General features: G+C 41.2%; 1 protein-coding gene across 2 annotated transcripts in view; it reads left to right on the top strand.

Moving 5' to 3' along the window:
• The first annotated feature begins 6271 nt into the window (after positions 1-6271).
• The window catches only part of FNIP2 (folliculin interacting protein 2), a 48074-nt gene continuing 38198 nt past the window's right edge, over positions 6272-16147 (top strand). For both annotated transcript variants that reach the window (XM_068137188.1, XM_068137187.1), the window contains exon 1: positions 6272-6712. In XM_068137188.1, the coding sequence (XP_067993289.1) occupies positions 6618-6712 (95 nt within the window). In that variant the 5' untranslated portion in view covers positions 6272-6617. The remainder of the gene's footprint in view (positions 6713-16147) is intronic.

Raw genomic sequence — 16147 nt, 5'->3', positions numbered from 1 at the left:
CCCGCTCCTCCCACCGGCGGAGGCGGGCGGCTGGCACAACCAACCCGACTGGCGCTGGGAAGGAAATCAGCCTCCGGGTTAGTAGTGGCGCTGGCCAGTGCTGGCCCGTGTGGCGTGGAGGGCGCGGCTGGGCTGGGCGCCACAGCCGGCAGCCCTGTCAGGGAGTAGGGTAAGGGTGCGCCTGGCGTCTCTCAGTGTCCCTGGCATGGCTCCGCACCGCTCTCCGAAGCCACAGGCAGCCGGAAGAAACGGCCGCCCGTGGTAGTGGCCTGTGGAGCGCTGGGAGCCACACGGCGGAGCCAGGTTCCTGCAAGTGGCTGTAAGGAAAAGTCTGCCTCTGCGTCCAGCCTCTTAAGCCTTAAACCACTTGGAGATAAACTGGAAAAAGAAAATGTTTTCTTCTGGAGGATACAAACACACACACGCAGAAGGCCTTGAAAGGCGGGTAAGAAGAGGGACTTTTAGTTTTTGCGGTATTTACGTTTTTTATGAGAGAAATGCAGGCTTTGTGAAACGCCTAGGAAAAGAGGCAAACGTTCAAAGTGACTTATCGCCACATAAAGGTTTAGAAGCACCAAATAACGTCAGTCTTCTTGAAGTCTGAAACAACATCTATTTATTCCAAAAGAACAAATACCAACCTAGTTGCTCTAAAGCGAACAATGCCTTTCAAACACTTGTGCTGACCAACACTTGAAGTGCAGAATTCCGGAGCAGAGGAATTTTGCTACTATTTTGCTAGCCAACTTTGCTACATCCTGTGCTCTCTGGCGTCATGAAGGAAAGGTATGTGTTGAGGCAAAAGCAGAAGAGGCAGGAAAGTGCTGGGGGCTCTGACTCTTACCAGATTACAGTCCTGGGAAGGTATGGATCGAAATGACCTTCTCTGTTCCTTGGACTTCTCTAATTTTCCCCAGGAACCTTTACATTCATTCGTTGGTTCACTGCATACTCCAAAGGCTGTCTCCTCTAATTCATGTCATCTTTATGTGTTTGGACTTGAGTTTCATCAAGCTGGTTTTCATCTCTTTCTCAGTATGTACTCATTAATAGGCATGTCAAAGGGCAGTTGTAATTCCCAGATTGAAAGAAAAGATAAAGTAGCATTGATATTAATAACACTGCAGTCCATATACTGACTGCATTGGGATCGTTCCCACAGCCTTTGTACAGATGTTGGATAGAAGTGATCAGCACCGAGTGCTGTTTCATATTGCATCTGGGAAGCCTCAGCAGAAGGAAAAGTGATCTGCTACCATCTGGGAACACTTAGTGAAGAATCAGTAAAACCATGCTAAGTCATTTCTCTCTCTGAGCCAGGTCATGCAGCTGTGTTAGGGATTTTGCATGCTCCACGATGTCAAAGCCACCACCAAAGCTTTGAGTCAGCTGAAAGTCAACAGGCGTCTTTGCCATGGCTGCTAGCTGAGATATTTTTATCATTATATTTAGCATAGGTGAGATGCACTGCTGTAGGAGAAATGATCTCAGGCAGTTGCTAGCCAAGCAAATAATGGTGTAGAAGATATTTCTTTAGCAGACATCAGAGTAAAGTGTGTTTTGTTGGTGTGTCCCCCACAAGAGCTGTTGGCAGCTTCCTCTCAGGAAGCAGTAGTGATTCATTATTCCAGAAGCAACTTACGCAGTCCCCACAGGACTTTTTCCTGGCCAAGTTGGAACAGTCTAGATTCTAGATTAGTAATCTGTATTACAGTAGTTTCTCGGAAGTCCCTATGTGCAGGGTACTTCAGGGTTACTAAAAAAAAGGCAATCCCTGTGCTAATACGGAGGGAGATGTGATCTGAACAAGAGAGCAATTAAGAAATTTTCTCAGTGTCAGTAGGAGATTTTGGAAGATATATGAGCTGAATCAATATCTTCCAGGCACTGCAGTAGCATAATTACTATATACACTAATTTACAGTCACTGGTAAGAAACAGTAAGAAACAAGTGTAATGTGACTTGCTCTAAAATTTACTAAGTGATTTTATGTTCAAATTAATGTAAGTTATACACTAAATTAATAGATAATCCTTTTCAAAGTCATACTTTATAGGTAAGTTCTCTAAAAATCTGTTTTCAAGCACTAAGCTTGCCTTTGTGATCCTCTAATGCCTCGTGATCTTGCGGTTTAAAAATATTCTCTATCAGCAAAATATCCCTTATATTTAGATACTTCCAGTAGTTTACATGGTAAATACTTGTAAAGCAGTACATTGAAAATGTATAGTGCCTTACATAACTGTATAGTTGTAGTGCCTTATTACTACATTGTCTGTTAAATGTTTTAATTCATATATTTGTTTTTCTGCACATACAGCTTTGGCTACCCAGTAAGATTAGTTTATCATCATTAGATAAATACGTTGCAGGTGCTTAAAGCTTGAAACCATTAGCTTCAAGTACAAGTCTTCCCTCCACCAAGTACATCATACTTGCTGGAGTATGACAGTCCAGCCTAAATGAACTCAAAGATCAGTCAGAAGAAAGAATGTGGACCTTTTATGTTCTGTCAGTTATAAAATCTTCTTTTTCCCCTCTTCCTCCTTCCCTGATGAAAGAAGCCATCCTTGATAAATGCATAGAAATGCATGTATCATTCTAAAACTTGTACATAATGTACACATATATTTCATAATCATTCTAGCTTGCTAAATATCATTCACAAAGAAACTGTACAATAAAGATTATTTATAACTGATGCTGTTTGTGTAAGATGGGCAAATATGTACACATTCAGACCAGGAATTTTTCTCATTTTGTTTAATTTTCCTGCTTTTTTTCACTTTTAAATATGTATTTGACACTTGGAAGAAAATAGAAGTTTAAACATTTTTATTCCACCAGAAGGTGAGTGCTTTGACCCAATGCAGAACTGCCTTGTCTAAGGATATTATGAAAGCCTTTTTGGTTTGTATACATGTAGTTGTATGCTTGTGGGTTTTTTACTGGACTGAATTGTGGCTTCAGAATAATATGGTCCAGTAGTGTACTGATGGGATCCATCTGACTGAAACATATACCTCACCAGCTTTTCAGAACAGCTATCAAGATGCTCGCAATATGCAGTTTTTTGCTAACAGGCTTGGTAAGGATGTTTTCACTGCATGCTGTGAAATAGAGCAGCCACTCAGTCTTTCCTGTGCCGTGTGACACACAGGGTGCATCATGTGCTATTCCCATGTGACCTGGCACATCAAAGCATGTCATCTTCATGAGAGAGACATGAGACAAGAGAAAATGTTTTCTCATCATCAGGCTTATTGTTCCCTATCTGCACCAAGTCTTTTACTGCAAAAAGCTGAATAAAGAGCACCCAGATTAAACCCATACTGAGCAGTTACTGACTGTGCTGAATTAAAATGCAATGTTAAACAATGAAAGAACTATAAGTTCTTTTCTCAGGATGTTTTAAAAAGAAAATTGTCTACACAGAGCTGGCATAATATGACAGATATTGAACAAAAAGTTGTGCATTTACACATCACCAACTTTCAGATATGCTGATCCCTAAGGAAATGATTTAGCTAAGAACCAAGCAAAAATAAGCAGAGATTTTACCTATATATTTTAGCTCTGCTTGAACATTTTTAGAGGCAAATAACCAGAGTAGCATTTAGGACCTTAGGACATGAGGAGGCATGGCAGAGAGTGCCTGTGACTTCTTATAAGGAAAGGCCCAAAGTGTTAGCTAGCTGCTATTACAACAGTGTTTATGAGGGATGTTGGCTTTGTTGCTAAATTCCCACCCTCACTTTTGCTACAAATGTATGTCCTGTATATATTACTGCAATTACATGTAAATATATAATGTTTAAGCGTATTTATCACCAAAAGATATTAAAATATAAATTATGATTATGCTATTCCTTATTATGTAGAAAGTCTTTTTGGTATGCATGTAATATTGGTAGAATGAAGTCCAAAGTGAACTACATCAGCATGTGTTTAAAGACAAGAGTGCAACTAGCAAACAGTAAGTTCTAAAATGGATTTTTGTCATTGAAAATCTGGGACATGAGGATTTCCAACTGGGCTGTGGTCAGGAGACTTAGAAGTACAATCTTTCACGGGTATGTACCAGATACAAAACCAATATTTGTGATCTCAGAGGATTGTAAATACCTATTCACACAGTTCAATTCTCACCATATTACTCAATATTTATATTGTGATTTAAAGAAGACATCACTTATTTGGCCTTCCTATTTTTAACACCAAAGATTGTTGAAAACTAAATGTTTCATTACATAAATCAGTACTTCCTAGCAATTTTGAAACTATTATCTTAATATTTCCCTTTGAGCTGTCTTTTGTTTTCAACTGGCTTCTGTGGAAAAAGATGGTGGAACTGCTTATCTATATTAAGACAGCATCTTTGTGGCACTGTACTGGGACTGGGGAAAGTTGCTGCAGCAACAGCACAGGTTATGTATTGCACTGTTCAATGAAGGATGAATTGGCTGGTGTACAAGTGGCTGCAATCCCAAGCTCTCCATTTCTGTTAGTTTCTATCTCTGCTTGTAAGTGGAATACATTTTATAATAGGTTTTTATATTCTCTGTGGACAGCAATAACAATATGGAGAGAGAATAATTCTAGATGTTCCCTGATATCACATTTTCCTTGGCATGTTTGAAGTGGCAATTACAGTAAAAATTGTTTTACAGAATGCAAAATGTTGTTGCATTGCAAAGCATAGCTAGACTTAGCCATGTTCATGTCACTTAGCATGTTTCACTGCACTGAGCACTACAAGTACATTAATGAGCTTTGGCAAACCCTTTCAGAGCTTACCTGTTTGGGCCTCTAGTTTCTTTTAGTGATTTCCCCCAAAGCCTCGTTCTGACAACAGTGGTTTAGGAACATTTTGGACTTGGGCATTCAAGAGTGAGCATGGTGGAATGGAAGCTACTCTAATGGAACTCAGTTTCATCCAGGATTAAGTGGTCCTGGAGTGGAGACTAAGGGGAGTCAAAGTGTGACTTGGGACACCCAGCTTTTTAACATGGCCTGTCTTGGCTATAAAATCTAGTTCTTACATACTCAGGAGAAAATCTTTGAGTGATTTATGCTCTGTGAAACACAGAAACACTTGCTGAAGCATTCAGTTATTCCAGGATCTTAATGATCCTTTTTATATATTGACAGTGTTTTCTGACTGAAGTTTCATCAGTTATATTGTTTTTCTCTACACAGAAATAGTCTGACCCATAGAATATTACACAGAAAGATTTGATTTTCATATGTCACATTTTTATTTCCTAGAAGAGTGGGGGCAATGAAGATGGTAAAAGGTCTGGAGAACAAGTGAAAAAGAGGAGACTGAGGGGAGACCTTACTGCTCTGTACAACTACCTGAAAAGAGGTTGTAGTGAGGTGAGTCTTAGTCTCTTCTCCCAAGTTAGTAGTGATAGGACAAGAAGAAATGGCCTCAAAAGTGTCTGAGGGGAGGTTCAGATTAGTTATTAGAACTTTCTCTACTGAAAGAGTGATCAAGTGTTGGAATAGGCTCCCCAGGAAGGTGGTTGGGGGATCATGTTCCCTTACTGTAAATGATCTTTGCTTGGTAGATGATATGGTTTGGGTTTTTCCTTTCATCTGCTTATATTTTGTGGTCATGGATTACAGAGACCAGGACTGAAGAAAAAGAAGAAAGAAAGGAGGAAAAAAAAAAAAAAAAAAAAGACCTTCCTGGACTGGTGACTGGCATTTGTGTGTGGAGCAAAATGCAGGATGTGGGCTTCTCAAAAATGCAAAGGACCAGGGGCTTGGTTGGTGTGAAGGAGGGGGTTGCTGGCATAGCAACCATGCTTCATTAGCAGCCCAAACGGGGAGACGGCCCGTCTGATAGGTGGTGGCTTTGTGTGTGCACAAGAGTTGATATAAATCACAAGTACGTGGTTGTATCCAGGGAAGACACACATGTCCCTATGTGGAGAGAAATGTGAGAGGTGCTATAAATGCACAATGTATATGCGTGTGATTATGGCTGCGGATACACGTGCGCGTGTGATACACGTGCGCGTGTAACACCTGTGCGCGTGTAACACCTGTGCGCGTGTAACACCTGTGCGCGTGTAACACCTGTGCGCGTACACCCGCCCATGCGGGCCGCCGCGCGCACGTGAGGACCCGCGGCAGCGCGCTCTCCAACCGCCACCGCCCCGTGTGGGGCGGACGCGCTCCCCTATGAGCCCGCCTCTGGCTCCTACCACGTGGTGGGGGCGGGGCAGGGGGTGTTGTGTAGCCAATGGGGGACGCTCGAGGGGTGCGGCGCTTTCGCGTCCCCGTGTCCGTTCCCGTCGCGCGGCTCCTGTGGGCGCGTGGAGCTTCGCCGTGCCCTGCCCTGGCTGACCGGAGGACGGGAGGCGGGCAGGCAGCTGTCAGCGCTGCCGGGGGTGCTCGGCCACTCGGTCAGGTGACGGGCTACCGCCGGGAGCGAGGCGGCTGAGCGGGCCGGAGCTCCCCTCGCCGCGCCTCCGCGCAATGCTGGGTAGCTCCGTGGCGGCGGGGATGCTGCCGCGGCCGCCGCCGCTCGGTGCCCGCTGACCCACTGTGAGAGGCGCGGTAGGGCCGCCACCGGGCGGGGCGGTGGCAGGGGCAAGGCGGCAGCATGGCCCCCACTCTGCTCCAGAAGCTCTTCAACAAAAGAGGTGGCAGCGCAGCGGCCCCTCACGGCCGGGCTCCGGGGGAGGGGCCCGCCTTCAGGTGAGCGGCGGAGGCAGGGTGGGTCGGGCTCTCTTGAGCTGGCTCCACATGGGCCCCGCGATCTGTTCCGGCCGCGGAAGGATGTCTAGGCAACAAGGGAGATGTGTATCCCTCTCCGCTGCTGAAGATCTGCGGCGCAGGTGTGCCGCAGCCTCCCCTGGGGCTCCCTGTCTGCGAACTTTCCGCAGGGGCCGGGAGGAGAGGGCCTCGGGGTGGAGGCATCCCCGGGCGGGAGCGGGCGCCAGGAGGCACAGCCGCGCTGGGGTGGCTGTACTCTCTCTATCTTTTTGGATCTCACAGCCATTTTATATCTGAGTTGGAAGTGGCACGCTCGGGAACACTGGGGCGCGCACCGCCCAGCCTCTGGGCAGGCCCGAGGGAGAGGCACCAGGGGTTCCCTTTCCTTGCATTTGTATGTGACCGCTGCGATAAGTCGCGTTCAGGTCTCATCAGCAGAGGAAAATAGAGAAACGGCTTAATTGTTGTGACCTAAATACATGTGCATTGTCTGGTGAGCAGGAGGTACCTTTCACTGCTCTCTGTCTGTGATACTGCAAAACATTAAAGGTGAGGTTTAGTAGCTGTTGATACTTCATGGTTTGAATACCTAATCTTAAAATATTGGATTGTAACTTTTTTTAAACCTTCGGGGGCAGCAGTTTGCTCAGGCTGGTGGTTTGGAGCTTTGTTACTTTTAGCATCTGTCTTGTTCAGAAGACCGAACTGGCCCTGGTGAGCGCAGTGCCTATCGCGTGCATATCCGGGAACCTCTATCTTTTTTTGTGTTCAACATGAGTTGACTAGTCTTGTGATCATATAGTATGCAGCATCGAATTGGACTCTAGGCATTCCCTGCTGAAACTACTAAGAATGGCGAAGAGGAGGGGTGGAAAATCGCTTGATCCACTAAGTGCCGTAATGCTAAGTATTAAAGATCACAATCATGGAGTCAGTATGGGCACGGCCACGTGAGTGGCCAAGGTTGCAAGATCATGCTGAAAAAAGAAGTAACATCAAAATGGTGTTAAGATACTTGGATTATAAGGCAATTTCTTTGCAAGTGCTACTGCTGCATTCATTTAAGAGAATTTCAGGATGCTGTGACATCTGTGTGCTTTACTTGCTAGTTATTTTTTGTAGCACTTATTCACCTTATTGAATTTAATAATGCTTTTAATTTGAAACAAAACAAAATTATTTTCCACATTTAAACTGAGTGACATTCCCAACTAACTGTTACTTCGTCTTGTACTTAAAATCTTACCAAGTAATTTGTATCAGAGACCAATTCTGTTAGTTCTGTTTTAAAGGTTGGTTCATCAAGGATCTCCATGAAGGCAGATTCCTTGCAGTTTGTACCCTGTTAAAATCAGTAAGATTGCTCTATCTGGAGTATTTAATATTTTTTTAATTTAAGGTTAATAAAGTATTTGAAGCGTTTTGCAGGTGAATTTGTTTTTTTAATTTGCCTGTTAATATTTCATTCATCTTCTTCCTTGTGACTTCTAAGTGTGTTGCAGTGCTTTTTCTAGTAATCTCTGGGTGACCTGCAGGAGCATACTTACTGGTTCTTAGAAGCTCTGCTACAATGTTTTTAATAGACTTTCTGTTAAGCACCAATCTCTGAATAGGCAGATGTGACTGGACCTAAGTAAAAGGGAAGACTTAATCCTTTGGTAGTGTCTGTGCTAAGTATATGATGCTGGTCACTGCTGGAGGCAAAGTGGCAGGATCATTTTCTGTTCTAATGGCAAGCTTGTATTTTTAAGAATTTTACTTACTCTTCTTCCCTCTTTGTGTTTTGGTTAGTGAAATCCTTCCATATTCAGTGTCTTGCTGTATATAACTCTTAAATGGCCCTGTATGACCAATAGCAATCTATATCCTTGGACTTCGAATTATTATGAAAGTCTTGAAAGCCAAAGTGTATTCACACAATCTCTTCAACCAGGAAAAGTAGCAAAATCACACACGCACGGAAGTACATAATACCTTCTGAAATTGACAATTTTTCTAGTCTTCCTAAAAACACCAAAAGTTTGGTTGCATGGAACCATTGGCTGGGCTTGAAGTTTGCCTGTAACAAGTACCGTGTGTGTGTTCTTTTGCCTCCCTCTCCTTTGACAGGAGCTAAATCTTGACCAAACATCAGTGCTGCTTCCTTTCTTTGTTTCTGAAGAAAACAGCAAGCTACAAGGTCCATGCTGCTTACTGGGATGAGCTGGCACAACCTCAAAGAGACATGGTGCCTGTAGCTGAATGTGGAGCCACAGTAAATTGTTTCCTGGGTGCAAGAGCATTAACATCTTAATTTGGTTCAGGAGTGCTCTTTTAAAGAAAACCTCTCAATTGTCTCCACTTACAGTACTTCGACCAACATAGCCAAGTGGCTTGGATGCACCAACTGGATTCCTGTTGGAATGAATGACATTAGAAAAGTGCTTCAGCCACTAATAAGCATATAGTCCCTGGAACCAGACGAAAGCTGGTCGAAAGTAAAACCCCAGAACACATACATATAGTGTAGGTGTCAGGTTCTTAGCACCAATTAATTCACTAGTTGAGTTGGGCTCTGCTACATGTTCATATAAATGCACCCCTGACTTGACTGGGTGAGGAGAAGGTAAACAAGGTGCAGATGTCTGTAAAGAGCTATTAGGATTGTAGGACTTCTACTGACCTGCTTCAAAATAATGGAAGTATCAAGGGATAAATTTAGAATTGTAGAATGTCATAAGTAATTTAAAAAAACAAACCCAAAAACCATAAATTGCAAACCAACTGGAGAACTGGTGGGTCTTAGAGACATGATGCAGTATTTGTTCTAAGCAGTTTTGTACAGAGATTTTCAGCTTCTGGTTTCTGTTACTAAGGCTTTTTCCTTCCCTTAACTGAAAATACCAATATGTGTGTATAATGCATGCATATAAAAATATATATGTGTATATGCACGCAAACATATATTTCAACGGAGACATTTGGAGTTACTGTGTTTCTCTTTAGCCTCTATCTTGCGCTCTGAGGAAATGCTAATTAATTTGTATATAAGAAATCTGTATTTACATGGTTAATTTTCTCCTATATTTCTTATTTCCTTATCAGATGTTGCTTCCCTTACAAGATTGCTTTAGAGTAGTTTGTACAGGTTTTTTGGAATGTTACCAGGGTCATGCTCAGCAGAATGGTATCTATTACTGCAAAAATAACGCATCTTATTCCTCATGAATTTTGAATTTTAGGGAGTGAGTATTTTATAAGCACCCAGTATCTCAAGAGCAGCATATCTCAAGTGCTAAGTACATATTTGAGTAAGGTAGTGGGGAATGGCCTTAAGGAAGTGGATATAGGTTGCAGATAGCTTGAGTGTACTGAAATTCATAGCGATTCCTCTGTAATTGTCCTTACCTGATTCTAGTATTTCACATCAGTGCATTTCTGTACCTCTCAACATGAGAAACTGACTTTATCCTTAAACTGAAGGTTGAGGTTTCCTGTTAATTGCATTCATTGATAGTTGTGTTTCGTTGTGGTGGTGAGGTTGGTTGGTTGTTTCTTAATGAAGTGCCCTATATCCAGGGATGCAAGAATAAAAATAAAAGCCTTGGACCCTTGGAAAGACTGTGACATCACTGCTGAATGTGTAACTTCTGCATTGCAACTTCTGATGAAATTTCTTTGATGTTTAGAGCAGGAATCTTGTAGCACAGAATAACTTCATTTTGTGTGAATTAAAAAACAAGGTGTGCTGTTTCAGCTGTGTCTGAAACTTGAAAATGGGCTGTTTCTTTGGCCTTAAGTATCAGCTACTTCTTCTGGTGTCTATAATGGAGTGGATGTGTTGTAGCTGCAGAGTGTTTATGTGGTAACACTTTGTTAGCTTAGGTACATGAGATCATTTGTTTGGCAGCTGATCCTAGTAATTCCTTTGGTCACAGCACTGAAATGCTTGGTGAGATCCTACTTGGTAAGCATTATTTCACAGCATTTATTACCAACCTGGCAATGTTCCACCTTCTGAAAAAGGAAAGAAAGCAGTAGTGAGCTTTGAGTCTGCTTGCATATCACTTTGTTATATCTTTTTTTTTAAAACAGAGCAGTCAGTCAATTCTTGTAGTCTAATTGGGCTTCTCTGAATTCCTCGCAGCTTTTGTAGTAATATTACTGAGGACCTGTGTCCGTCTTTATTCATGGAAACATCATTAAACATCTGTCTGTAAACCCTTCAAAAAACATTGGAAGACAATCTCTTTTCTATACTGCAGCAAGGGTGATGCAGATTGAGCATGGGAGTAGGAAAGGTTAAACAAGTCTAAGCTATGTACCTCTTCATGGGCAGCTGAAGGTGAGCCTTGAAGTGCAGTATTGTATCTCTGCTCTGGCATCAGCCTTTTGTCAGTAATGAGAGATAAAGAATAAGTTCTGCAGAAAGATTTATTACAGTATCACCCAAGAAAACAGCTCAGAGGAAGTGATTGAAAATATGGTCTTTCAAGTGGAAACCACACTTCTAGCCTGGGGCTGTTTGGAAGGGAAACAAACCAACCCTATGTCCTCTGCTTTTGAGCTTTGCAGGAGCCAAGACCATTCTCCTTTCTGTTTAGATTTCCCCTCTCCTACACACTTCTGTCACTGAAGAACCTTTTCGGTTTCCTCTAAGTTTACTCTGAGAGTAGCTCTTGTTCTCTCTTAAAATTGCAATAAGACACCTCTTTTTCTCCCTCCCTCCCCCTTTTTTGCCACAGATGTCTGAAAAACTGGAAATGTGTAAGCTACTGATATTCTGGAAGGGAATGATGTCCTTTGGTTGTTTAATTCCATGAAAAGATGCAGTCTTGTCTGATTGATCAAACTGATTTTTCCAGTGGGTTATCTTATTTCTGATTTTCAAGTAACATCCATGTGGTATAACCAGCTAGTAGTGTATTTTTGTACACACCTGACTCTTAAATTGCAGCACAATTGGATAGTAAGTGCATTATTCCTTATTCTTAGGATACTTCTGCTGTTACTCTGCCACCTACTATGCTCAGTAGAAAGTGATTTTGGGAGTAGTGTCAACAAAGTCTTGGAGCTACCTTCCTTTGTTGGTAGCACAACTTAAAGCGGAATACACCACAATCTAAAGGAGTGATGCTCATACTGTAGGGGAATACTTGTCTCTTGGCATAAATGGATTGATGTGAGTGAGAAAACAGCTGCTTGGGGCTGAGAAATTTGGGCATTCATTCATAGAAGTTGGGTTTGTAGAGAAACAGAAAGCTGATGCAGAGCTTTATTGCCAGTAGAGGCTGACTTCAAAACTTATGTAAACTTTGTAACTTAGCAGAATAAGTGTATTAAAATTTGAGAGGGGAGAAAAATGGGAGAGATTTAACAAAAATATTGTTGTCATTAGTTATCGTCCTACTTTGACACGGTGGCGTGTAAGTGTTCCAGTTCATGGTAGTGGCCTTCAGCTGTAGCTTTGGTCTGAACAGTGAGTAACAGTAGACTCGAAGTGCAGAAAGAATACACATGACAGAATAGCTGGGGTCAGAGAGTCCATAAAATGGAATAATTACTTTCGTAAAAGCAATGTATTTATTGTTTTAAAGCTGCTGAGGAATTCTTTCGCAAAGATAATTCTTTGGATTAATACTGACTGTGCAACAAACTTTGGTGAAATACCTGCTTCTTTAAGTATTTCTTCTGACACTAACAATCATATGCTTTCATCTGTAAATGAGTTTGCACCTTAGTGATGTTCAGAAATCTTTTCTGAAGACTCAGTTTTAGAGCTATCTGTGGTGTTTTATATTTGTCAACAGTTGTTTCTACTAACTACACCCTTGATTAAAAGCATGTTGCCACGTTGTATGCTGCTTAGACAAAGTGCTGCAAGAAAATTGTTCTTCTGCTATCCTAATCAGCATTTGCTATGTGAAGGTTTCCATGGGTACACTTGTTAGGCAAAAAGATGAGGAATACAATTCTGTAGGATGGTGGTTAACAGACTTGCTAGAGACAGTAAGCAAGAAAAAGAATTGGGTACTTCTATGAGGACAAAAAATGTGACGATCTGTACCTTTGCAAGCACTTCCTGAGATAGTGTCAGTTTACTGCTGATCTGACTAACAGGCATGGATGTGTTCACCTTTGCCTCTCATCATCTCTGTGTGTGCTCTGCCCCCTCCACTTCTTAATTTTCAGGATCAGATTCTTCTGTTCTGCATTCTCCTTACCTTAAGAATGCTTTCTGCCTTCCTTGCCTCATTTCATTTGCCCTATTTGTATGTGTTTGTCACTCAAATACAGTAGTGATATCATGTTTTTATGCAAGATTGAGATCACAAGACCAGCTGCTGCTAAGACTGCAGGGCAAAGCATTCTTTTGAGACATGGGAGCTTAGGAGTTTCAGTAATAGTGTCTGTTCCTCATCCACTATGATTAGGGCAAATATGGGTACATTTACATGAGCAAAAATATCTCTTGTTGGTCAGCATGCTTCCTGGATATTGGTGAAATTCTTAGAATTGTACAAATCGGCATGAGGGCTTTACATCACACTTAAAACTGACTCATTATTTTCCTTCCATAGACTGCTGAAGTGAAACTTGAGCTGTGTGTGATGTAATTGTTGAATTAGCATGGAGCTTTCTCTGCAGCTTGTTCTCACCTCAGTGCAATACCTTCAACCTTTCTCCTCCAGGGTGCTCGGTGGAGTTTCATGTATGCTAATGAAATCAACTGTATTAAGCAAATAATCTGACAGTGTTTATTTGCTTCTCTAATAGAGCTATTAACAAGCTGCATTTGTTATCAGTGCTTTCAAATTAGAAATATGAACACTTTAGTACTTTATATTTTATCATGAAGTCAGGAAATTTCTTACAATAGTAACTCTTAGCTTTCATTGTTAATAGGTTTACTGACTTATGAAGGCAAACAGTGGTTTCAATGAACTCAATGCTCTGGATTTCTATATGGAGTCTTTACACTGATTTCTGAATCTGGATATTATCCAACGTCTGAAATGGCTGCAGTGGTACAAGATGCTATTTCATTGTCCTGTACTCTGCTGAAATTGCCTGGGTATTTTGTTACTTCCACAGTACTGTTGATAGAAGGGATAGGGTTGGAGCCTTCCCTCGGTCACGTTTGTATAAAGGTCAGTGATACAACTGTCTCTTACAGTAGTTTGTATCAAACTTCAGATAGAAATAGTTATACAAGGCTCTTGTTCTAGTCCTCATCTCTGTTGAGAAGGCTGAAGTAAGTAGCTGGAAATTGGTAACCACTTCAGTTCAGTTGGTAGACAGCTGTAGTGACGTGTATCTGAGTTCTTACTTGAGATTGGCTCCTGGCCTGAAGAAAGGTTGCTTTTACATAGCAGCCAGTTGAAACATCTTCAGGAGTGCCTAGCTCTGCCTTGCCAACTCTTAGAGTTTCTAAATTCTTAAGTTAGAGAGTTGGAAAAATTAACCCTCTCTGACTATAAAAATACTTATGATATTTGGCTGTGGATATTCAGCATGCTTACTAAGTCCTAAAACAATTTCATGTACTATTCCAAGTTCTAGAGTGGATGAGTAACACAGGATGACTTCAGTGTGAGAGAGGTTCAATGAATATGTCACTTATCCATTGTGGACTAGGTCAGAGTATCATTTAGTTCAGGAAGAATTCAGGTACTGAACTTCTTGTATTCAGAAGTTCCTGTGTGCAGTCTCCCAGACAGGAATATGTTTGAAAATGCTTTTAAATGGAACTGGGAAAATAATTGTGTTTGAAAACTTTTTCTGTATGGTGCTTTATGGTGGCACTTGGTAACTGTAAAATGCCTGTGTAGAGCTGGACTGGATAATGGCTCCAGGGGTGGGTATGCAAGGGAGAGAAATAATGAGAACAGAATGTTGTATTTTATAGTGGGCATGCTGTTTTTCAAACGGATCTGTCAATGAGTCTGTGTACACATTGATGCCACACCTGTGTGGAATATCAAAGATAATTTGAACCTCTGGGTTAAACTTTGTTTGCTGCTTATAGAAACAACTGTGTACTTATATTGAAGTGTAGCGTCGGCATGAGGACTAGAAATGTGATTGAACCTGTGGCATTTTGTATTACTGAAGCACTGAAATTTGGTTAGAGTATGGACTTCATTAGAGTTGGATCCTTGGGCTCTAACTAGAAAAGAAAGTGAGTTTTGTTTGGTGGTTTTTTTTTTTTATGAAATTGTCCTGAATCTGTAATTGTTAAGAAGGCTCCTAATGAGTCTGTTGTGGTAGACTTCATTTTGGGAGAAGTCAGGTCCATTACAAAAGACTTCCTTAGCCAGTGTTTTACTGGGGAACACTGAACGAACTTGTCCAACTCTTACCTTCTCACAAGGAGAAAGGTTTTTAATTTATCTAAAAAGATAATTGCTACACAAGCTTGTTGACTGAAATTATAGATTTTTCTCTTGCTGAATCTTCAATCTGTGAAGCATTTTTCTGTTGCATAACAAGGGTGTAAGAAGTGCTTTTTGTGTGAATTTTATTTTTTTGGTCCAAATATTTTATGATTGACAGATTGGTTCTTGGCATGTTACTGGGTGTGGTCAATAGTAATTATGTATAAACCTTTAAGTCTAATATAATACCAGTATTTTTGAGAAAATGTTTAGGATCCTATGTAAGTAGTTAGAGCGGTTGGTCTGCTTTAAGGAGGAGGCCATTTCGTAACTTAATGACTATTTATACATTCAAAGTCATACGCAATTGGTGGTAAACAGAATGTAACTCTTGCATAGTGTCTTGCACGAAGGTTAGGTTTGCCAATGCCATTCACCTGCATGACTGTGGTTTATTTGTCTGCTTTTGTGTGTAGTCTTTTTCATTGAAAAAGTATTATGGTATGAGTGATCTTATTTACTCTGGTCTTCTGTATGGGGTCCTAAGATATCTCCTCCTTCTCTTTGCAGTGAACTTTGAAAATAAATGTATGTAAGCCTTCAAGATTCGGTACTAATTTCTGGAAAGCTACTTTCCATGCTGTCTACAAGAGAGGGTTAAAGAAAGTGTTTTGGATGGAATAGACAAATTGCTATAACAACAACAAGAGAAGCAAAACATATTTTTGGCTATAACTAGTGAAAAATGCCGGAACTGACGTTATATCCATCCATGTTATCACTTCATTCAATCTAAGTCAGGATTTCCTGGCATTCATGTAGACAGAGGCGATGGACTTTGGTTTTCGTGCTTCTAGCTGCTTTGGGTAATGAAGCATGGCTTCTTGTTCTTTCACATATCCATGCCATCTGGGTACATTAGTAAATTTTCATGAATATTCAGCATACGTAGTTTTTCTTCATTCCCTTCTTGATGATTGCAAATTATCTTCTCAGCTACAGTATCTGGTTTTGAAATACTCAGAAAACATCTTGCTCTCACAAACAGTTTAACATAACC

The sequence above is a fragment of the Melanerpes formicivorus genome, unplaced genomic scaffold (assembly GCF_026170545.1).
Source record: "Melanerpes formicivorus ecotype bairdi unplaced genomic scaffold, bMelFor1.0.p_v2 SCAF_4, whole genome shotgun sequence".
NCBI classification, from domain to species: domain Eukaryota; kingdom Metazoa; phylum Chordata; class Aves; order Piciformes; family Picidae; genus Melanerpes; species Melanerpes formicivorus.
Note: the sequence above shows the minus strand (reverse complement) of the source record. Positions and strands in the feature narration are given on the sequence as shown.